The sequence below is a fragment of the Hyperolius riggenbachi genome, chromosome 1 (assembly GCF_040937935.1).
Source record: "Hyperolius riggenbachi isolate aHypRig1 chromosome 1, aHypRig1.pri, whole genome shotgun sequence".
NCBI classification, from domain to species: domain Eukaryota; kingdom Metazoa; phylum Chordata; class Amphibia; order Anura; family Hyperoliidae; genus Hyperolius; species Hyperolius riggenbachi.
This window is the reverse complement of record NC_090646.1, coordinates 673,698,439-673,723,524: the sequence shown is the minus strand read 5'-3', so window position 1 is coordinate 673,723,524 and position 25,086 is coordinate 673,698,439. Positions and strand designations below refer to the sequence as shown.

Genomic DNA, 25,086 nt, shown 5'->3' with positions numbered 1-25,086 from the left:
ATCTATTAGTGAATAGCTCAGCATTCTGGGGTATATTTAGGATTAATCTAATGTTATACACTGACTATCTACATAAACCCAATCTGATCCAAGGCTATAAGGCTTGGTATCATCGAGGACAGGTACGTGGCTATTATTTTTGAAAATAGTTTGAGATCATTGTTTAAATTTGAGATGGGCTTATAACTGGCTAGGTTGAGGAGGTCTTTTACCAGTCTTGGAATTTAAGTCATATTAGCTCCTAGCATTTCTGTTGGAAAGCTGCCTCCATGTAAGATGTGATTAAATAGATCTAGTAAATATGGAATCAAGATGGGGTCATATTATTTTTTTTTATAATAAGTAGTTTTAAAGCCACCCGGACTTGATGATTTATTATTTTTTAAGTATTTAATTGCCTCTACGATTTTATCAGAGGTATAAAGGGAGTTCGTTTTTTTTTCTTTGGCTTTCAGTCAGTGTTGGGATAGAAAGATTATTTAGCCATTATCTTGTTCTAATAGAGAACTCCTGGGACCCGCTTGGTGCAACTTACCAAAAAAAAAAAAAGTTTAAATATTTCACCCACCTCCTGGGGCAAGTTAACTTCCAGTCCTCTGTAATTTCTTAATTTATATAGATGGGGTGGCCTATATGAGTTGGTTAACGACCAGTCAAACATGGTAGAATGGCTATTGCTAAATTACTTAAATTTAGAGTGCATCCATCTCAAGGCCTCTTCAATATTTTCTAATGAGGTATTTTCTAATTATTTTCCAATTCCATTTCTTTTACTATTAAATTGCTCCAAGTTCCCCAATGATGCATGCTGTTAGTACAAGGTATCAACTTGACTCGTTTGTTCCTTAATCTAACGAATACACTTTTTTTTTCTTTTTTTTTTTCTTGGCAGAGGCTAATTTCATAAAATGTCTGCTGATAACTGCTATATGCGTAGCCCAGAAATTCCTTGGGTGGATTGAATCAGTATCATTTTCAATAAAATAGAATTAAAACTGGGACACAATTTCTTGAGAAACCCGGGCATCTGATAAAAAGCGATCATTCAATTGCCAATTGTTTATAGAGAATTGTATTATGATCAGCCCACATCTGTATGTGAGTTATAAATGATCCTATCCAAACAACCTTTGTAAAGAGAAACACACAATTTTTCTAATTCCTATTAGAAACATGCTACTAGGGTAATCTTAGTAGCCTAAATTTCCCTATAGTGGCCCTTTAATATTCCAAAGAAGCAGGCAACAACATAATGTTCATCTGGGAATGGCAAGCTTTATAAATGGAACTGAGAGTCTAGACCAGTGGGCAAAAAGATATTCCCTGTCAAAGGGGACCTAGGCAGCTTTTCTAAGTGTTTATGGCCGTTGGGCAGAGAAACAAGTAAATGAACCCTAGGCCGCTAGAAAAAAGCCAGGGCTGTGAATGGAGTCGACACGCATCTGGCGAGGTTCCTCACAAGTCGCTCACCCGGAGCTGGAGCAGGGAATAATGATGTGTCCACTTCCTGAGGGACACCCAGGCAAGGCTTTGATGAACAGAGGCGCCAGCAGAATAAAAACAATAATTACAAGTTTTAAAATATGCTGGGGAGGCAGTGGTGGACTTACCTCCGAAAGCAGACTAGACTACTTGTCTGACATAAATAAACACTTTATTAATTATTAGTACCCCAATAGATGCAAAGGCAAGGCTGGTAATAGAGTTTTTGCTGCCTGAGGCAAACTTGTGAGGATGCCGCCCCCCCCGATTTGGAATGATCACACAGCACCCGACATTTTGCACCGCACGTTATGGCTGCGGTGAGCCCCCCAAAAACACCCTCAGTATAGGTAGGTAGCCAGGTATAGTTGCCCCCAGTATTAGTAGTTAGGTACCGTTGCCCCAGTATAGTAAGCCAGGCACTATCTTCACTTCCTGTTTCTGCATGGTGCTGACCCCAGACTTCTGCCGTCTGAGGAAGTCGCCTCACTTGGCATCATGGGCGGACCTTCACCCAGGCACGGCTGATGCAGGCTGGCATCATATAATGAATGATTCATTCATTATATGACTATACTTTGGTTTTGTTTGTGGCTTCACATGCTGCCTGCAGTTATACAATATACAATATTTTCTTATAACCTTTCATATATTAACCTCCTTGCCGTTCTAAAAAATCCGGCAAGGAGGCAGCGCTGCACTTTTTTTTAATTTTTTTTTTTTAAATCATGTAGCGAGCCCAGGGCTCGCTACATGATAGCCGCTGAGCGGCGGCATCCCCCATCCACTCCGATCGCCTCCGGCGATCAGAGTATGCAGGGAATCCCGTTGAGAACGGGATTTCCTGCAGGGCTTCCCCGGTCGCCATGGCGACCGGGCAGGATGACGTCACCGACGTCATGGACGTCGTGACGTCAGAGGGAATCCCGATCCGCCCCTTAGCGCTGCCTGGCACTGATTGGCCAGGCTGCGCAGGGGTCTGGGGCGGGGGGGGGGGGCGGCTCGGCGCGGCGGGTAGTGGCGAATCGGCGGTGAGCGGTGGCGATCGCGTACTACACGCAGCTAGCAAAGTGCTAGCTGTGTGTAGGAAAAAAAAATTATGCAAATCGGCCCAGCGGGGCCTGAGAAATCCTCCTGCGCAGGTTACCCCGAACTGTGTTCGGGATAACCGGCAAGGAGGTTAAGAAATTAATGTGGACCAGAACTCTTGCACAGGACAGACAGAAAACATGCATATATGCACCCTGTATGCATTGAGAGTTTAGCCTGTCTGAATCCCCCTTGTCTGTGACTAATCACCACCGTAATTTGATCTCTCAGCTATGTCAGCTCAGGAATCTCCTCACACAGCAAAACAGCTAATTTGTAAACGCAGGATGTTAACAATATGTCTGCTTCCATGAAAGCAGGGAGTAGACACACTGTAGATTTATTGCAGGATTTGCATCAGCTGTAACAAAGAAATGTTTTTTCCTTTAAAGGTCATTATGCTGTTGCTTATCTTTTAGAGCAGAGAAGAAGTTCTGAGTTCAGGTCCACATTAAATGGGAGTAACAAGTAACAATAAGAGGATGACCATGACTGGAGGCACCCAAAATAGAGAAAAGAATGAGAATCTGTTTAGAAAGGAAGGCAAGTGTTGGCCTACCTGCATGAAGTCATCTCATCAAGTATTTCAAACGCATTTATTGAAGCAGATACGACAACGCGTATTTTAGGGCTTTAGGCGGCTTCTTTAACCATTTCAGCCCGCGGGTATTTTTCACCCTATGCATCAGAGCAATTTTTACCTCCAATTCATTCGCCAATAACTTTATCACTACTTACCGGTATCACAATGAATTGACCTCTATCTCGTCTTTTCCACCACCAATTAGGCTTTCTTTGGGTGGTACATTTTGCTAAGAATTATTTTTTTTCAAAATGCATTTTAAGAAGAATATTAAGGAAAAACAATGGAACAAAAATAGTTTTCTCAGTTTTTGGCCACTATAGCTTTAAAATAATACATGGTACCATAATTAAAACCTATGTATTTTATTTGCTCATTTGTCCCGGTTATTACACCATTTAAATTATGTCCCTATCACGATGTATTGTGGCAATATTTTATTTGGAAATAAAGGTGCATTTTTTTTCAGTTTTGCATCATCACTATTTACAAGCTTATAATTAAAAAAAAATGTTGGTAATATACCCTCTTCACATGCATATTAAAAAAAAGTTCAGACCCTTAGGTAACGTTTTTTTTTTATTGTAATTTTGTTTTCATAAAAAAAAAATTATTTGGTTAATTTTTGGTGTGGGAGGTTCACAGTTGATCTTAAATGTAAATATGTGGGTTGATTTTTGTAAAAAAAAAAAGTATGTAGATGTAGTTTTACTATTTGGCCACAAGATGGCTGCAGTGAGATTTGTTTTTTTTTGTAGCCCTGGAAGCGAAGTGCTCGCTTCCAGGAAGCATATGGAGGACAGAACTTTTTTTTTTTGTTGTTGTCACAAAGACGGTGGCTTCTGATTAGAAGCCGTTGGTCTTTCTACTGGGGACTTAGATCAATGAATGGGAACTATGTTCCCATTCATTAATCTCTGGGCTAACGGGGGGGGGGGGGGTGGCATGGGAGCAGGCATGATAGTGCGCGGGAGCGCACAGCAGCGCCCGTCTGGACAGGACAATGACGTGCAGGCTGCTTAAATGGTTCAGTAAAACCATGCCAATATATCTGAGGGATGGAACTCGAGCGCCTTTGTCACAAAATCTGGGTGCCTCCAATTATTGTTATCCTCCGGTACGAGTTACCCCTGTTGTGGAGCTCAGTGTTTATGATTTTATCATAAGGTTTATTTTTGAAGCAGCACCATCAGTCCGATTGGGGATGGTACATCACCACATATGCTTAGCAGTGGTTGCTTAATTCAGCAATTTAGGCTTGTGATTATCCACTGACTGACAGAGATGGATGAAAATGTGATGGGGCCCTAGGTAAAATAGATTTAGGGCCACCTTGTGGTCTTTTTGGTAAGCTGCAGTGGAGAGATGTCAGAGAAGGTGGCTGGTGTGCCCCCTCACACCCCCACCCTGCCTAGGTTGCCTTGTGGATGAGCCTGCTCTGACTTGAAGTACGACATCCTTGCTTATTTCATTGACCAAAGTACACCAGACTGGGCTCCCTGTGTTCCTGTGTTTTTCATTGTTCTCCTAAACCATAATAATAATAACTGTACATTCCATTTAGATGTCAGCATATTTTCTTACACTTACATTTGCTTAAAAATATACAGTGATTACCTTAACCAGTTTTCTTTTCTGAGTGAAAAGCCTCACAAAATAAAACATTATATTGTATATACTCGAGTATAAGTCTAGAAATTTTAGGTCTGATTCACTTCATAAAAGTATAGGGGTCGACTTTTATACACGAGTCACAGGCTACACTGAGCTATGTAGCTACTAATAGTGATGTTCCCATTTGCAGCAATTTACCCTGTAGTAAGAGACACTTTGATGAAAGGAATATCAAGAAAATGCAGGTCCCCTTAGTCCTGGCTATAACAATGAACAATGAAAGGGGCAGAAGGGAATACTGGGCTGCAGGAAGGGGAGTGAGTAATTGTAGCACTTGGGGGGCCTGAAGGAGGTATTAGTTTCACTTAAGGGACAGGATGGGTTAATGGCTGCAATACTGTATGCAGTGCTGTCATTAACCCCTCCTGGTCCCCAAGTACAGCCATTACCATTTCTGGGTAGACTTATACCTGAGTCAATAAAAAAATCCAGATTAATTGGGTTGAATATTGTGTGAGTCGACTTATACACGAGGTCAACTTATATTTGAGTATATACAGAATTTCTGTTTTTATAAAGAAGACAAATATAATATATTTATGGGAGATGCATTCGATTTTAAGTCCTTTTCTGGTAATATCTTTCTCTTGTTTTCCAGTTTGGAGGGTAATCAACTGACCTCTTCCTCCTGCCCCTACCTGGCATCTGGGATAAGAAATACCCAGACCCTGAGGAAGCTAAACCTGTCCGATAACCATCTGGAGGGTCCCCAGTTCAGTGATCTGATGACAGCTCTGACAACGAGCCAGATAGAGGAATTACTGTGAGTATAACAGCAACAATAACAGCAGTCATTACCTGGGACAAATGTAATTAAAGCTGTGGGCCCAATATAAGGCTTCTGGACTGTGACACCTAGTATGCTGATATACATGTCCATAAAACTCAAGCAATAGTTAAGAATATAAATAAACAACATTTTCCTGCATGCAGAGATACCCTTGTTGATCTAGAAGAAGGTAAAAAGAAACTTGAAAAGTGGAGAAGCCCTACCTTATGTTACCACCCTACCACCCATGCCACTTTCAACTGTCTCACCTACTGGGACACAATAGCTATAGTTTAGGGGAAGTTGACTCGCAAGACAGACACTCCCTGTACAGTAAGGCTTTATGTAGGCGGAGAACACTCAGCTAGAGGCTGTAAGATAATAGTGACACTGTCACTATTTGGTAGGGTCAGATTTCTACTGCCACTTTTTACCAATTTTTTTTTTTTTTTTAATATCCAGTCCAGGTTTGCTAATATATCTCCATTGGGGATCCTCAACAATAACTGGAGATTTCTCAGGCCCAAATGTCAACTCGCCATCTTGATGAATCTGGTCATTGATACAGACCTAAATGTTCTTCCCTTCCTACTGACAAACTTCCATCAAAATTAAAGAACAAGCGACACCCATGCTAACCTAGAAATAGAAAACACATATAATTAAATAAATACTAGTTCTACTTACATAACATATGAATTGCACTGTCCACTTTATGATTTCTGTGAATTTTATAAAGGAAAAGCAGAGAATCCTATTCTAGACAGTTTCCATATTGGTTACCTTTGACCTTCTGACATCATTTCCTACCTTACTGTAACTGTTGTGGAATTCTCTCCGTGATCAGCACACAGGACGTGCGCTGACACTGCGGAAATCCTCCACAAGCGTATAATTTGAGGGAACCCAGCAAAAGGTGCAACGCACCTGTAGAGGGAAATTTCTGTCGGCAGGTGGGGCTGTGGAGTGCAGAGGAACAGCTCCTCTGCCCTGCCACAGACGCCAGACAGGAATTGCACGAAGGGAAGAAACGCAGGGCAAGATAGCCCTGAAAGAGAGAGATCAAAGCGACAGAGGGAATGTGTGTCCACCAATCTAGTTGCCACCCTGCGACGATGAACACACAACCATGAAGATCAGGTGAGAAGGCAATCGCCAGAGATTGCTAACAGCGACACAAGACTGAATAAGCACAGATGAGGAATGTATGTATGTCCACCAATCTAGCCGCCAACCTGCGCCGGCGGACACACAACAAGGAAACCAAGTGAGAACGCAATCGCAAGAGAAGCGATTGCGAAAGAGAATGAGCACAGGGACAGAATGTATGTATGTGCCCCAATCTAGTCGCCAACCCGTGACGGTGCACACACAACAGCAGAAACGAAGTATGAACGCAATCGCGAGAGAGGCGATTGCCAGAGGTGACACAAGGCTTAAGCAAGACAGGGCATGAGAGTAGCAAAGGCACAGTAATCATACAATGAGAAGATAAGGAAAATAACAAACGCTAACTAAACGCGAACACCGCACTCATTCGCAACAGTGCACGCGTTTATGCGCGGTCTCCGCGTGTTAAGCACAACAGAGACAAGCACGCCTAACTAACCACCGACAGACAAACATGAAACAGAGGACGCGAGCACTTGCTTAACGGTTACCTCACCGAGCCTCCAGCAAGCGTTCGTAGCAGACAAGACAGATACACGAAAACAGGAATAAGTGAGAGATACGATCCACTGCTCTTTCCGTCAGAGCAAGTGCGACCCAAGTATAGAAACAGAGCGAGCTGGATCCACTGCTCTCTCCATCAGAGCAAGTGCGATCCAAGTACAGCAAGAGAGTTGCAGACCAGAAGGATCCACAGCCGCTACTGCTAGAGGCTAGTGTGATCCAAGCACGACAGACAGACAGAACAGGCAATACAAATAATACAATCCTGACTGCTATAGCAAGGATGCCTAGTGCAGTCCCAGGAATTACTCTAAGCTAATCTTCAAACAATAAGCATGGCTGACACTCCAGGAGTGTTTCACAGGACAAACCCTTATGACCAGCGATGTACTGTGAAATCACATGGTATACATAGAGCAAGCCTACAAAGGATGTGGCTAGGCAATTTGCATGATAAACGCATGCAAATTCCTCAGCAGCAGCAAGCTGCAAAACTGACAAAAGGTCTCTCTCTTCCAGAGACCTGCAGGATGCAGACCTGAACAGTGGTCAAAAAGCTGCCTGCCTGCGCAGGCAGCTGAGCGGATCATTACACTTACTCTTTTTAATTTTTTTTTCTCCTCTTGCTAATTGTGTATTCATTACTGCCCTCCTCCCAGAGTCTTCAGACACTCCCACTGAGGTCTATACTAGGAAGTGCACTGTCTTATGTCATTCAAAGGAGGGGGAAATAAAGGGAAGAGGAGGAATATATTATAGATAAAAAATACCCCCCACCATGCAATGGTTGGCACTTAAAGGGCCAGTGCTCCTAAGGTATGTGATAACTCCAAACCATAACAGCAGAAAAGGTTTTGAAGCTTTTGAATGCAGCATTAGCATCTTTGTCACTTACTGCACTCAGACCAGTTGCAGCACTTGGGGGGGGGGGGGGCTGAAGGAGGTATTGGTTCCACTTAAGGGACAGGAGGGGTTAATGGCTGCAATACCATATGCAGAGCAGTCATTTTTATGGTGACAATCCTGCATTAAGTGGACTTCTGCACTTATAACTGATGTGTCTGCAGCATGAGGACTTGTAAAGGAATAGGGCTCCAAAACATGGTGGCCATGGTCCAATGTATTGAGCTATTTTCTAGTCTACAGGAAGTTTAAGTCCGTCACCTTTCCCAAGCATCATTATTGATATACAATCTGTCCCCTGGATTAGTTATAAAGATTTACAGTGGGGGTCTGAACATAAGTGATATGTGAAACTGTCCCTGAGTGAAAGCAAAATGTGTGTGTACAATAAAATTATTTTATAGAGGACAAGGAACCCCCCCCCCCGCCCCCCCCCAAAAAATGAACTTCATAAATACTTTGGACTAGATACGTTGCTGGGAGATGTATGCATTTTACATTCATTTCTAGTAACATTCTTCTCTTCTTCTACAGGCTGGACGATGACAACCTGTCAGAAAGGTCCTGTCTCCACCTGGCCTCTGGAATAAGCGATAACAAGACCCTGAGGAAGCTGGACCTTTCTCATAACATTCTGGATGGTCCTCAGTTCAGTGATCTGATGAAGGCTCTGACAACGAGCCAGATAGAGGAATTACAGTAAGTACAACAGTTCTCAGGTTATTTCCACACTGGGGAGTTGCGTGGCGTGGCTATTTCCACACTGGGGAGTTGCGTGGCTATTTCCACACTGGGGAGTTGCGTGGCTATTTCCACACTGGGGAGTTGCGTGGCTATTTCCACACTGGGGAGTTGCGTGGCTATTTCCACACTGGGGAGTTGCGTGGCTATTTCCACACTGGGGAGTTGCGTGGCTATTTCCACACTGGGGAGTTGCGTGGCTATTTCCACACTGGGGAGTTGCGTGGCTGTTTCTACACTGGGGAGTTGCGTGGCTGTTTCCACACTGGGGAGTTGCGTGGCTGTTTCCACACTGTGGAGTTGCGTGGCTGTTTCCACACTGTGGAGTTGCGTGGCTGTTTCCACACTGTGGAGTTGCATTGCGTGGCTGTTTCCACACTGTGGAGTTGCATTGCGTGGCTGTTTACACACTGTGGAGTTGCATTGCGTGGATGTTTCCACACTGGTTGTTAGAAATCACCTTTTGCTCCGGCACCAGCACCCCCTTCATACCATTTTGATATCTTCAACACCATGTTGGATGTGAACAAATTTGTCCGCAACCTGATGGTCAAGAAGTACTTTTTGGGGGGTGATGGCTTGGATGGTGTGGGGGGCGGGTCGGGGGTGTCCCCGGGGCCCCACAGTTCTCCCGCCCCGGAGGCTGGGCAGATCCCTCCATTCCAGGAGGCTTCTCTCATCCTCACGTTGGACCAGTTGTCCAGCATGAGTGATGGCCCAGCCTCCGGGGCGGCCTTGGGCCCCGTGGCCACCTCCAACTCCCGCTTCTACCCCATCCAGGCCAGAACCCCCATTGTGGACACTTTCCAGGATTTGGTGGAAAAGGATCTCATGCGAATTAAAAAAGCTAATAAGGCGGTTTCCGACTTGACACGGCAGGAACAGGAAGCACTACAGTCCCTCCAGAATAATAAAGCGATAGTTATTCGCAATGCAGACAAAGGGGGGGCTGTGGTGGTCCTAGATTCATCTGCCTACCAAAGAGAGGCGCTACGGCAGCTGGAGGATACAACCACTTATGAGGTCCTACCCAGTGACCCCACACAGATCTTTAAGGCTGAGCTTCAGCAGTTACTGGATTTGGGGGTTTCACTGGGTATTTTCAGCCAGAAGGAGCGGGAGTATCTCTTGGTGGAGGCACCCATAGTGCCCATTTTCCACCACTTACCCAAAGTCCATAAGCCGGATGTTCCTCCCAGGGGCCGCCCTATTGTGGCTGGGATTGGTTCTCTGGGGGAGCGCCTGGGACAGTGGGTGGATGGGTGTCTCCAACCTTTAGTGCGCCGCTTACCTGGATTCTTACGTGACACAACCCATTTGCTGTCCAGTTTAGAATCTCTCCATTGGGACCAATCTTTTGTTTGGGTCACAATGGATGTGGCCTCCCTGTATTCTTCGATTCCTCACAAATTAGCTCTTCGAGCTTTGAATTTTCATATTAGGAAATATGGATCGTTCACTTCTGTCGTCTGTGACTTCCTCCTTCTAGCAGTGGATCATCTGCTTAGCAGAAATTATTTTATGTTTGATGGGGTGTACTATCTCCAGAGATGCGGAGCTTCTATGGGAGCCAAATTCTCCCCATCCCTGGCAAACTTATACATGGGATGGTGGGAGGAGCTCCGCATCTTTGGAGAGTGCAACCCCTTTTCGGAGTCTATATTTTGGTATTCTAGATACATAGATGATCTGCTGCTGGTTTGGAGGGGGCCGGAGAGAGACGTCCCGACATTTTTGACATATTGTAATAATAATGATCTAAATTTATCCTTTACCATATCCTATCATGCCACTGAAATGGATTTTCTGGATTTGCATCTGACTGGTTGTGTCGCAACAGGGAGAATACTGACTAGAACCTTTAGGAAGGAGTGCGCGGGCAATTCCTTACTTTTAGCCACTAGCTGCCACCCAAAACATACTTTAAGATCCATCCCATATGGAGAAATGATCAGAGCAGCTAGGAACTGCTCAGATCCAGATAGAATAGAACAAGAATTAGATCTGGTTCAATCCAGGCTTAAAGCTCGGGGATATCGGGACAATCATATTTTGGAGGCCAGGAGTCGGGCTCTACGCAAGACAAGGGCCGATCTTCTTTCCTCCCGATCTGGTAGGGAGAACAGGCGACTAAATAAAGGTATTAACTTTGTAACCTCTTATAGTCTAGAATATTCTGAGATTGTAAAAATCATTAAAAAATACTTGCCTGTTCTCCACTCAGATCCTAAACTACAAGCGGTACTGGCGGAGGGCTGTGGCTTCTCTTCACGTCGTGCTCCTACCTTGGGTTCAAAGCTCTCCCCTAGCTTGTTTCAGAGCACCAACAGACCCAGACCCACTTGGCTGAGATATCTGGGTTCATACAGATGTGGATACAGTACATGTAGATTCTGCCATGTTCATGATCAGACTCGGGAGGCCGTTTCACTCTCCAGACACACTAGCCATGATATTAGACAATATATTAATTGTCACACTCACAATGTCGTGTATCTGGTTACTTGTGTGGAGTGTGCGGTTCAATATGTGGGATGTACCACCCGCCCTCTCCGCCAGAGAATTTCCGAGCACTACCATGGCGCAGGGAGATGTCTTAGAAATGCAGAATATATTACCCACGCGTCAAGTGTCTCTAGGCACTTTTTTCATGTTCATTCGGGCAATATGGCAGGCTTTAGATTCCATGGTGTAGAAAGGGTTTCATACCCAATGAGGGGAGGTGATATCTATGGGAAGCTTCTGAAACGGGAGGCTTTCTGGATTTGGAAATTGGGGACACGATCCCCTACAGGATTAAACTCCAGACTTGATTTAAACACTTTCTATGATTAATACTAATGAATACTATCCACCATGTATGCGATATTGTAGCCTATTTTATATATGGGGTAGAGATTTTGATAGGTTTTTGAGATGTGATGTCATGCTGTACCTATTGTTTTTAAAATGAGGATTTTTATATATGCATTATGGTGCTATTAATTACCTTTTAAATATCATGTTGTGTATATCTTTAAGCACAGGGTTCACACCTTTAGGGGTGTGGCCTAATGCACTATATAGCCTGCGAATACACTCATGCTAGTATGCTATGATTAAGGAGCCATTCCATGCTCCGATACGCGTGAGCTTTTTATTGCAACACTGATGATGGATTGAAAATATCAATAAAGGATTTCTACTTTCACCCGACCAACTGGTGTAGCGGGACTTCTTCCTTTTGTCACACATGGACTTTGGCTATCGATTTCCGTGCTCCCTCTTGGTCATACATGTGAGTGCAGCGGTCTCTTTTCCTTCCCCCTTAGAGGTGCACCTCACAGAATGTGAGCTGACTCGACTCTCCTCCCAGCAAGCATTATAGGAGATGGAACTTGGAAGCCTAAAGAAGTTCTAAGTTGTTTATTCAGTAAACAGACATACAGATACAGTTCGTTACATCTTAGCAAAGCAGATTCTTGCGTTGCGTTACAGCTTTGTGATTACCTTCCTGCTGAAGGTAATCAGGTCATCTTATGTCTATACTACGTTACATCTAGACTACCTATGTACAGCATACATTATATCAGATTACATAAATAAAGGAAAGTAATTAGGGTTCCAGTCAGTAGATAGAGAGCGTGAAAGTAAGAGACCCCTCCGTTGGCCCATCATGAACCTTAATACTGACCAGGAAAGAGTTAACTGTGTCATCATCTGAACCATCTATAATTGGTTCAGATCCTTGTGATGTCATGATACACACCTACTCAATTAATATTCTATGAGCCCCCTTGTCCTAGTTGCAGGAATGTTATGTTTTGTAAATATGGCCAATGTTGATTGTTCCCGTAGTCCATTTGTCTGGGGCAGTGTAGGCCTGTGGCCTTCCTTCAGGAACATGTTCAGGACATATTCCTGGTAACTGCCTGCAGCCTCGATTCTGTGAGAACCGCTTCCTAAAGGTATCCTCTGCGAACAAGCCTTTTACCTAAAACTCAGTCCAAATAACTGAGGCCTACTTAAATTATAACAATCCCCCCTAAAATGTCTTGATCCGCAGATCCCTGCTTCTGAACCCAACCGTACCTGGTTTCTTTTCTTTATGTTTCACTTTTCGATGCTCGTGCTCACACACCTTCTCTGCTCTAGGTGGTTATCCCTGGGAGAGAGGGCAAGACCTCTTGGTCTTTCTGTAACCAGGCTCTCTGGGGGTGCCCTACTTCTAAGTCCCTCTACACCACATTCTCAGCATTTGCGTCACTTGCGTATCACTTACAAACTTGCATGATCACAAAAAAGTGAAACTTGTTTGTCTGTTAAGCATTGGATCAGTGCCAGGCGTCTTCTAAAAGAACTCCTTTATACAATCAGCTCCATCATAGGTACTGCTACAACTTATACCCGTAACCCTGTATATCCCTTAATTTGGAAATATTGGTTCATAATATTGTTTATGAGGCACCAATCTCTTAACCGTGTTAAAGTGTTTGCGTAATTTAATTTCACACACAAACCTCACCTGTATAATGATGCCCAAAGTTGTCATCCCCATCACGACGACCAGTGGGTGTAGGAAGAAATTTTGAACTGCAGAGGCCCAGTTCGAGTGTCCCTGGAACCTCGCCGGAAACCTTTTCCACCAGGTCAGACTGGAACTCACCTGTTTATATTTGAGTTCTACCTCGTTAAGATCACCTGGATCATGGTGAAATCTTACCTCTAACTTAGTGTTCTGTTTGTTTAACCGTTGTAACAAAGTGTGGTCGTCTTGGGTCAAAACCTGTTCCCATTTGTCCCATGTTGTGATATCTTTCAGAAGGGGAACTTACCGTTAAGCTTTGAACTTTAGAGTTCTCTTAACAATTTGAGGAATAACTTAATCAAACTTGGATGACTTGATCCATATGGGATCTCCGCTCACACAACATGTTCCCCTTGAAAGATCCACCTAATCGGAACAATTATGAAAATGTACCTTGAATGTGTCATTAGACATTATGTTAAAAAAACAAACCTTTCCTTCAGCCACCGGAACTATCGTTTTGGCTTCAGGGCGGATCTTTTGAATGGTAGCCTCGCATTCTGTGTTATTGAGCCAGCAGGCTTCTTCACTAAATCTGACTTGCCCCGGCAAACACAGGTACCTCTGTGAGAATTGCCAGCATGATGACAACTCTACTTGTTTCACCTCCCCGTCTAGCACCCAAAAATGTTGACCTCTCAGGTCATGGTGTAAGACATGTGTTGAGGAAACAGGGGTGCCCCGGGATACTACTGGGAACCTACCTGGGTTTCTCCCTCGGTGCTTCCATGCAAAAGGTCCTGCTCCATGACAAAATATGTCCCCAACTGACCTGATTGGACCTCTTCCCCCTTATGTCCTGAGGCAATATGTGTACTTGAGGCCGGGAAGACTGTACTCTCTGCAATCTTTCAATTAAGAGTACCTCTTCACTTACCCATCTAGCATGAGGATAGGTGGCTACATATGGACTGTGTAATATTGACCCCTGTTGTGACCCGTGTAGTGAGACTGGGGTTCCCTGTGTTGGCTTTCCTTCCCTCGGGATCGCTCTCCCCACCCTCGTCACCTGGAAATGTGGCTGGATCTCGATTTTTACTTCTTGTTTCGAGAACCAAAACCCCTCGGCTTTCCCGCCTTTACGTGTGTATAGTTGTTTCATAGACACACTCTATTGGTAGTTCCAGAGTGATGTTGTCCCCTGCGTCTCTCCCGTAGGAGAAGTGACGCTTCCTGCTCGTTCCTCTCCAATCTGGAACCACCTCACTCTGGATAACCAAGACAAGGTAATCCTGAACCACACACGCCACCTTTTGCATGTACCCATTGTACTGCAATGTACCTTTTAACAAAACTTAGAATCCGTACCTTGGTTCTGGGAGTGTGACATTCAACAGCAGATTTAAGCTGCTGCTAACCTCACACTTCTTGCACACTTGACCCTCGATACCTTTCACCAACATTGTGCCATGAAATTTGTACCTTTTTCTCCAAACATTAACATGCTTTGGCCTTGTGTTCTCATTAACCCCTTATTGTTCACGAGAATGTCCTCTCTTCGGTCTCCTAGGACGGAATGGCAGCCTAGGATCACCATCATCACGGTACTCTTCATTATAAAAGCACCTCCTTGGGAAAGAAAAACATTAGCAATTTGCATTATGCTTTGCTCAGTCAGTGTTTTTAGTCTCTTTCCGATCTCAGAAATCTCGTTTTTTAGTCTCTTTCCGATCTCAGAAATCTCGCTGTTCTCCAAACTCGGATTGGCATCTGGAACCTTTTGCTTATCCAACTGACATCTCTGTCTCGGCTGCCAGCACCTCAGCTTTCTTGTTTCCATATTGCCAAACTCCTGAAAACGAAATACAAACCAATTCTTATTAATGATTTGGGATTCGCCCTGCGGCTTGTACTCTGTACACTCTAAATTGATCAATATACTGTATACCGTAATTGATCTCGTTACTTTATGGTTCTCATGAACTCTGTTTGCTCTTTTTGGTAGACTGGAGCTAAACTCCTCTCCCCTACCTAAGTACTATCCTAAGTACTATCCTAAGTACTTACCTGTTTAACCATCTTAGCGGTATGGACGAGCTCAGCTCGTCCATCCCCGCCGATGGCTGCCGCTCAGGCCCTGCTGGGCCGATTTTTACGAAATAAAAAGCAGCACACGCAGCCGGCACTTTGCCAGCCGCGTGTGCTGCCTGATCGCCGCGGCGAAAGAGGGTCCCCCCAGCCGCCTGAGCCCTGCGCAGCTGGAACAAATAGTTCCGGCCAGCGCTAAGGGCTGGATCGGAGGCGGCTGACGTCAGGACGTCGGCTGACGTCCATGACGTCACTCCGCTCGTCGCCATGGCGACGAAGTAAGCAAAACACGGAAGGCCGCTCATTGCGGCCTTCCGTGTTACTTTTGGCCGCCGGAGGCGATCAGAAGAACGCCTCCGGAGCGCCATCTAGTGGGCTTTCATGCAGCCAACTTTTAGTTGGCTGCATGAAATAGTTTTTTTTTAATTAAAAAAAAAACCCTCCCGCAGCCGCCCTGGTGATCTTAATAGAACGCCAGGGTGGTTAAAATATGCTCCCGCGGACTTCACCTTTGGAAGCTCTCACCTCATTGCAAACTCTCCCCACATCCCCCCTTCTGTATATACTCGGCCGTAGTATGCACAGATTACGAATGCCACACACCTGTTGCTGCTTTGCAGGTGAGCCTGCAATGCTCTTACTCATTGTCGCATTGACTTACCTAGAACTTCATTGATCGCAGCCCTCTCTGCTCGAAGTCCTGTGTAGTGTACCCTCTGACCAATGTTTGCCAGTTAACCACAGAGGGTTCAGGGCTGCGCATGCCTGCATGCGAATCACTGAATGCCCACTTGGTAGGTAGTCCTATGGCAACCGTACAGAGACACTGTCACTCTATCAATGGCAATTCTTTGTTTCTTTGTCATTGCCCCATGAACTGTTTTCAGTTCTGTTCTGTGCTAAACTGGATCAGAGCTGGAGAAAAGAAGAGAACGAAGAAAAAATATATATTTGACCAATCGGTGGGTGAAGAAAAACACGCTAACAGCCCAGCAATTACCTCTTTGTCAATTGCTGGTCCTGTCCCTGACACCAACCCCCCCCCCCCCCCCCGAAAAAAATGTTCTGCAGTCGCAGCGACGTACACCTGGATTGGTCAACTCCTTTCTTTCTCTCTTTTCCCTTCCCTCTCTCCAACTATGCACTGTCCCCCCTATCTCTATTGGGAACACATGCTGCACCGCACTCTAAGGTCACTTAGAGGAATAATCCCATAAGTAACCCTGTCCAGATACCCCCCCTGATCCGCTCTTGCAAATCACTCCCTGGGAAATATCTGACTTCTATGTGTCACCATGCCCCTGGCTGGAAAACACTTCCTATCCGTGACCATGCAACTTGCTTGGTTCATGTATGCGGACACTCCCTTCCCTGTGCCCAGACTTATTTTGAGCAAATCATCTGGAAGCCGATATACTCAGTGGAATATCTCTGTCCCCACTCTGGACCCCCCCACCTGCTGCTTCCGTGCATGGTGCCGTGTGAACAGCTGTGACGTGGGACGTGGGATCCTCCCAGCACATCCACCCCCCTGCCATTGGGGCGTGCCTATCAGTGGGCGCTTCCCGCCCCCTCCCCTCCTAATACATCATGAAGGTGGGAGTGGCTTTCTCCGAACTGTGACTCCATTTTGAGTCCTGCTGGAATTCCAGCCAAGATGGCTGCTACGTCATCCCCCATAGCAACCTCTCAATCCTATACATTTGTAGAAAGGAAAGATATATGCACACTATACATTTCAGCATATATAGACATTTCAGCATATGGATCTCTTCCAGAAACTTAGCATACAGCTATATACACCCTCGGATGCTTGCAAAAAAAAAATGCATAAAAGACAAATTGCACAGCAGTTTGTGAAGTTTCTTATCTCCTCCACCTCAGAAAACAAAACTAAAATCATCTTGGACATGCATACGGAGAGAAAAAAAACACGCACTTAAAGGGACTCCGAGCAGTGCGGAAACTATGGAAAGATGCATATCATTTTAAAGCTCTCTTTCTCCTCTTTCCAATGATATATAAACCACCACCCTACGCCTTTTAGTTTTCGTGATTTTCGCGATTGAAATTGCCGCGGCCGCGATTTCAATCGCGAAAATAGAGAAAACTAAAAGGCGTAGAGCAATGGTTTAGTTGTCGCCAGAAAGAGGAGAAAGAGAGCTTTAAAATGATATCCATCTTTCCATAGTTACATTGTATTACACAGGGCGACTTTTTCTGCTGAATGGAGCTGCTGACTTTGAGAAAAAGTCGCCCTGTGTAATACAATGTAACTATGGAAAGATGGATATCATTTTAAAGCTCTTTTTCTCCTCTTTCTGACGACCCCTAAATCGTCCCTCTATGTCTTTTAGTTTTCTTTATTTTTGCGATTGAAATCGCGGCCATTTCAATCACGAAAATCTCGAAAACTAAAAGGTGTAGGGTGGCGGTTTATATATCATTGGAAAGAGGAGAAAGAGAGCTTTAAAATGATATCCATCTTTCCATAGTTTCCGTTCTGCTCGGAGTCCCTTTAACCCTGTGTCATCACACCGCTTCCCACAGAACTCTGATCTTATGACGGCTGAAAAAAACCCATCCTGAACAGAACAAATCTCTCCACCACTACAAATAAAACAGAACCAAATCATCCCTCTGTTCTCTAACCTACGAGGGAGGCACCTTCGCCACTATAAATACATCAAACTTTACTCGTAGCAGAAAACTATGCATGGAATGCGGAGTGACAAAAAAACTGAACAAATCTTCCAGCTTCGGACAGCATGCACAGAACCCAACAACTAGCACTGAACTATGCAAAAGTTACCGACAAATAACAAATAGCACTAACTGGAACCAACTTGCTTTTCTCTAGGCTCTCTCTCACATCTGTCCGCCTCTCTCCCGTTTCTCTCTCTCTCTGGCCTCTCTCCCCTTCCACTGAAATACTAGCGGGCGGGTGAAAGCCTCCCACATAACCCAAGAGAAAAACAAAACAAACACAACCTCTGAGATAACGAGAACAGCAAGAGAAACCTATGTACGCTGCTCACACTGAAACCGCCGCAGCTATTGCCAGCCCTGCCAGCCCCCCCCCCCCCCCTCCCTAAAAACCCACAGGAGGGAGAGAAAAATCCGCAGCTGCACATACCACACAAAATACATTATCAACTCCAAATACAATACATCGCTTTACAACCAAATGGAATTTCTCGATAGACTAAATACTATCTATGGCCCGGCCCTTCCGCGCTAGACCGCGCTGGGTTTAACGGCACCAACTGTTAGAAATCACCTTTTGCTCCGGCACCAGCACCCCCTTAGAGGTGCACCTCACAGAATGTGAGCTGACTCGACTCGTCTCCCAGCAAGCATTACAGGAGATAGAACTTCTTTAGGCTTCCAAGTTTCAAGTTGTTTATTCAGTAAACAGACATACAGATACAGTTCGTTACATCTTAGCAAAGCAGATTCTTGCGTTGCGTTACAGCTTTGTGATTACCTTCCTGCTGAAGGTAATATGGTCATCTTATGCCTATACTACGTTACATCTAGACTACCTATGTACAGCATACATTATATCAGATTACATAAATAAAGGAAAGTAATTATGGTTCCAGTCAGTAGATAGAGAGCGTGAAAGTAAGAGACCCCTCCGTTGGCCCATCATGAACCTTAATACTGACCAGGAAAGAGTTAACTGTGTCATCATCTGAACCATCTATAATTGGTTCAGATCCTTGTGATGTCATGATACACACCTACTCAATTAATATTCTATGAGCCCCCTTGTCCTAGTTGCAGGAATGTTATGTTTTGTAAATATGGCCAATGTTGATTGTTCCCGTAGTCCATTTGTCTGGGGCAGTGTAGGCCTGTGGCCTTCCTTCAGGAACATGTTCAGGACATATACCTGGTAACTGCCTGCAGCCTCGATTCTGTGAGAACCGCTTCTTAAAGGTATCCTCTGCGAACAAGCCTTTTACCTAAAACTCAGTCCAAATAACTGAGGCCTACTTAAATTATAACACTGGGGAGTTGCATTGCGGGGATGTTTCCACACTGGGGAGTTGCGTGGCTATTTCCACACTGGGGAGTTGCGTGGCTATTTCCACACTGGGGAGTTGCGTGGCTATTTCCACACTGGGGAGTTGCGTGGCTATTTCCACACTGGGGAGTTGCGTGACTATTTCCACACTGGGGAGTTGCGTGACTATTTCCACACTGGGGAGTTGCGTGGCTATTTCCACACTGGGGAGTTGCGTGGCTATTTCCACACTGGGGTGTTGCGTGGCTATTTCCACACTGGGGAGTTGCGTGACTATTTCCACACTGGGGAGTTGCGTGGCTATTTCCACACTGGGGTGTTGCGTGGCTATTTCCACACTGGGGTGTTGCGTGGCTATTTCCACACTGGGGAGTTGTGTTGCGTGGATGTTTCCACACTGGGGAGTTGCGTGGCTATTTCCACACTGGGGAGTTGCGTGGCTATTTCCACACTGGGGAGTTGCGTGGCTATTTCCACACTGGGGAGTTGCGTGACGGGACTATTTCCACACTGGGGTGTTGCATGGATATTTTCACACTGGGGAGTTGTGTTGTGTGGCTATTTCTACACTGGGGAGTTTCGTGGATATTTCCACACTGGGGAGTTGCGTGGCTATTTCCACACTGGGGAGTTGCGTGACGGGACTATTTCCACACTGGGGTGTTGCATGGATATTTTCACACTGGGGAGTTGTGTTGTGTGGCTATTTCTACACTGGGGAGTTTCGTGGATATTTCCACACTGGGGTGTTGTGATCCTGGAACAGCAGGTTTACAACTCAATGGAGGAAAAAAGTTGCGTGTGTTGTGAGGCATACAACAAAGCATACAGCTCGTAGAAAGTGTTTCACTCCTACTGTTCACATTCGTGCTAACACAACAATCACAGGGCCCTCTGCAAGCAATCCATATGGTACAACGTTTCTCCTCCTCACATACACACACTCGCTGGACCTTGAAGGACAACTGAAGTGAGAGGTATATGGAGGCTGCCATATTTATTTCCATCTAAGCATTGCCAGTTGCCAGGCCCTCCTGCTGATCCTCTGCCTCTAATACTATTAGCCATAGACCCTGAACAAGCATGCAGCAGATCAGGTGTTTCTGACATTAATGTCAGATCTGACAAGACTAGCTGCATGCTTGTTTCTGGTGTTATTCAGATACTACTGCAGAGAAATAGACCAGCAGGGCTGCCAGGCAACTGGTATTGATTAAAAGGAAATAAATATGGCAGCCTCCATATACCGCTTACTTCAGTTCCCCTTTAACTGCTTTAGCTATTGTGGCGTCACCCTCCAGTTCCTGTTCCCTTTGCCGCAGCTCATCATTCAGCCTCAGATCCTGAGGGAATCCTGAAGGCAGGCAAAGTAACCTTTTGGATTGGTTGGTGAGTCCACACACAGTACAATCAGTGATCTCATATAGAGATCAGGTAGCTGACACCAATTCGCAATAGCGTGCGAATAGACAAATCTAATTCTAGCTAGTCCTACAAGGAAAAGGGTTATTTCAACAACCTCTCTTGAGATAGCAAAATATAACAATATCAGCATGGTTGCATTCTCTTCAGAAAAGCGGGAATCTTTGCAGAGATATTCAGAACAAGCACTTAGACAAACTAATTTTAATCGCTTATTTTATAAGTAGAAAATGCATAAAACTGAATACAGAAAATGTTAAGAAAAAGTATCTAACAAATGAACAGATTGATGTAGTAAAAATAACTGTATGTAATCGGAACAGTACAATTGCCGTGTCCTGTGGAATAGTAAGTCCAAAACAAGATATATAATAGTCCATAAAAACAGATCCTGGATGGTATATGGATAGGCACGCAGGGACTTGAGATGGGCCAAACATCACATTTTTGTATCACAAACTTTGCATTCGAACAGGCGAATCTGGTGAACTGCCTTAGACTTCAATGGGCAGGCAAATTATAAAACCTATAGGGACTGTTTCTGGCCACAAAAGTGATGGAAAAGTTGTTTCATGGGGCCTAACACCATAGCATGCTGTAGGGGAAGCTGTGGCAAAAGTCTCACCAAAAATTACGTAGTAGTCGTGTTTTAATCTCTAAAGGGCAGAAATCACAGTTCAGTTCTAAATTTTTGGAATTAAGTGCTTTAAAATGTACAGCGTGCGTACACGGTGATAAGGTAATTTAAGGGTTAGGCCTGGTTCACACTGACAGACAAAACGCCACATTAACTACTTGGTGCGGCAGCCCCAGGACCGCTCCACACCGATTGGCGTGAACGGTCTTCTTTGGGGCTAGCAGAAGATCGCGCGCAGGCTACGCGTGCATCTCCTGCTTGGGGGATGAAGCTCCGCCCCGCCTTCAGTCTCAGCGCGGGAGACTGTTCGACGGTGAAACCGCTGTCTAATTACTTTGTACAGTGCCGCAATCTGCAGCAGTCTGTACTGGGGACAGCTGTGTGACATGGCTGTCCCCCTGGCAGGCAAAATAGTGATTGGCTGTCATAGGCTGAAGCCTATGACAGCTGATCACGCTGATTGGCTGGCAGTGGGAGGGAAGGATATAAAGCAAATAAAAAAATAGATTATTTTATTCAGAAATGATTAAAATCAATATTGATTAAAAAAAATAGAAAAAAAACCTGGGGGCGATTAGGCCCCACCAACAGAGAGCTCTGTTGGTGGGGAGAAAAGGGGGGGGTGTGGAATCACTCGTGTGCTGAGTTGTGCGGCCCTGCAGCTTGGCCTTAAAGCTGCAGTGGCCATTTTAGCAATAAATGTCCTGGTCCTAACACACCACAAACAACCGCAAAGAGCTTCAGTGATAATGTCAGGTGAGCAAATCATTGTTTTTGCTAGTTGACTCCTCCATGACATAAATGTTAATCCTCTCAGTGGCAGTCTTTGTCTAGTGACTCCCGTGCTTGTGCACACATTCGTGGGCGTGCAGGCAATCGTGGTTTTCCAGCCTTTGTGGTCAGGTTGAGGTAGTTCATTGATAGTTAAGTGACAAAAAAAAAACACTGATCCTGTACCGAGGCCTTATACAGGGGGCAGTAGTGGATACTAGATGCCAGTAGTAATGGTGAAGGATTACTGGGTCATGGTTGGTGCACTACTAGGACCAGCAGACCTGTCTCCAACAGCTAACTTGTGCACTGGACACAGAGCAGCAGTACAATAGCAAGAAAAACAATGTACCAGCCCTTAGCTGTTCAGTATAATATGGTAGCAACAAGAATCTGCACTGAAGACACAGAGCGCAGGCCTATCTAACGCTCACCCTGTCAGCAGCACACTCTCCCTGATCTGCCTAGCACAGAAGCCAAACAGACTGCAAAATGGAAAAATAAGAGGGGCGGTCCAGGTAGGAGGGATAGCTGATTGGCTGCCATATGTTGTCTGACTCTAGGGTGAGGGGTCAAAGTTTGGCTCCCTTATAATGTATAGGGGTGAATCGAACACCCCATGTGTTCACCTAAGGGGAAAAATGCAAACACCCCTTGTTCGCCACAAACTATTCGCCGGGCAAACAGTTTGGGCCATCTCTAGTAGGGACTCTCCGACAGCCTTTGTGTCTAAATATTTAACCCTTTGTTTGCTAGGGGTGGATCTTGTAAGAAGACATGATGTCAGCCCCTTGTCTTAGGGAGAGAGTTTGGGCATTTTCTCAGATTATGCCGTAACTCTGTAAATATCTGACATATGATATAAAAAAAACTAACATTTTAGACTCTGTCATCATGTGCTGAAAACGTAGGTACTAATCATGCTTGTTTTACCCGATTCCCTGTCTAGGGCATTGATGTCTCAGGCTGTGGACTAGCTAGAAGAATCATTCACCTCTTCAAGGGTGGATGAAACTTGGCGAAATTATGTACTGTGAACGGCTGCGCCCATGCAGTTTCTAAATATTCCTCAAATTATGACACAAGCAATTCAAGTTGGGCTGGCACACCAATTCAAAGTTGCAAGCAGTTTTATTGTATGCACAACGTGACAATTGTTTCGGGGTCGCGGAGGGTCCCCTTCATCAGATAAAGTGCAGACATATGTGGAATTCTGTATAGCAGAGTTGGATCAGAGGACAATGGATTCTATCTTCCCCTCACAGGAAATGTGGAGGAATGTAGTTTTTGGCAGTTAAGGATTTACAACAGGTGTGATCTGGTTTCCGGTTCCCTTTGAGGTAGACCCAAAGAATGTAAGTGAATGTGAGGGGGTCTGCTTAAAGAAAAATGAATGTTTCATGGCGCTCTCTACAGTGGAAAAAATAAACAATAAATCACTTCCTATGGAGCAGAGGCCTGGGCTGAAAGAAACACTGGTTTTAAGCAAAGCTAAAAAGTTAAATACTGTAGATACTCTGCAGCTCGCCTTTGTGCACATATGTTCATGTGATGAGAACATCTGGCACAAGTCAATCCGTCACAGATATCAAGAGTTATTATAACTCCAACAACAACCAGGATAGATAAGCACTCTGCACCGTGGCTGAATATCCTCAGAAGGAAACAGCACTGTATATTGTAATGCATCTTCAAAACAAATATGTGAGGTTTAGGGAAAGAAAAGTGAGATACTTACCTCAGGAAGGAGAAGCCTCAGGATTATCCAGAGGTTTTCTCTGTCCTCCTCCACCAAGCCATTCCAGAGCAGAGACCCCTGAAGTGCAGCCATGGACTCGCTCAAGCTTCAGTGGAAATAGCCTAGCTCGATTGATTCCATGCTACTGCGCAGGTGCAGATAGCTTGTGCAGCCTGAGCGTGTTTGTGCTACTGTGCATGCATAAGCCATCAGCAAGCCCTTGTCAAAGGTTTTGTGGAGGGGACACATTGGCATGCAACAGTGGAGGAAGACGGTTTCCCTCTCCCAAGTTGAATACCCATATGCTGCACTTTTTTCCCTACAGGTACACTTTATCCCTTTTGGGACCGGCTGCCTAACCCCCCTTAAGGACCAGGCGATTTTGCATGGGAGGTCACATTTTGGGGGGGGGGGGGGGGGCAATTAGCCGAATCCCTGGTAGGGCTAAGCTGGGCATGGTGTCCTTAGTGTGGCCCGGTGTGCCCTGTATTGCATGCAGCCTTTACTCACCTCCCAGGCTCCAACAATGAGCATCTGTGGACCCCTCCCCTCTGGTCGACATCCCCACTCGTTCTAACTTTAAGTTCCGGGTCGCGACTTGATGACGTCATCAAGCCATGTCCCGACACGCCAGAGCGAGCGGAGATGCCGAGCAGAGTGGAGGGGAGCGCCAATCGCCGGAGGAATGTCAGGAAGGTGAGGGGATCTCCCCCCCCCCCCAGGGCCGAGCCTGGGCGGGTGCTGCGGGTGCAAGGCACCCAGGCGCCTGCCTCTGAGAGGCGCCGCCCGGCCCCGCTCGCCCGGCCCCGCTCTCCCCCTGTGGCCGCCGCTTCAAGCTGCCTCCCTCTAGCCGCCGCGTCAGACCTCGATCGGGCGGGCGCTAGGACCTAGCACGCCGCACTGATATGCGGAAGTGACATCACTTCCGCATATAGAGCGGGTGCGTCCGGCGCCCTTTTCCTGGTCGGGTCGCCC

General features: G+C 45.4%; 1 protein-coding gene across 1 annotated transcript in view; it reads left to right on the top strand.

Annotated features, from left to right (window-relative positions):
- LOC137532518 (NACHT, LRR and PYD domains-containing protein 3-like) overlaps positions 1–25,086 on the top strand; it is a 99,717-nt gene that overhangs the window by 25,160 nt on the left and 49,471 nt on the right. Inside the window, exons 7-8 of the mRNA XM_068253108.1 lie at positions 5,427–5,591; positions 8,709–8,873. Of these exons, the coding sequence (XP_068109209.1) occupies positions 5,427–5,591; positions 8,709–8,873 (330 nt within the window). The remainder of the gene's footprint in view (positions 1–5,426; positions 5,592–8,708; positions 8,874–25,086) is intronic.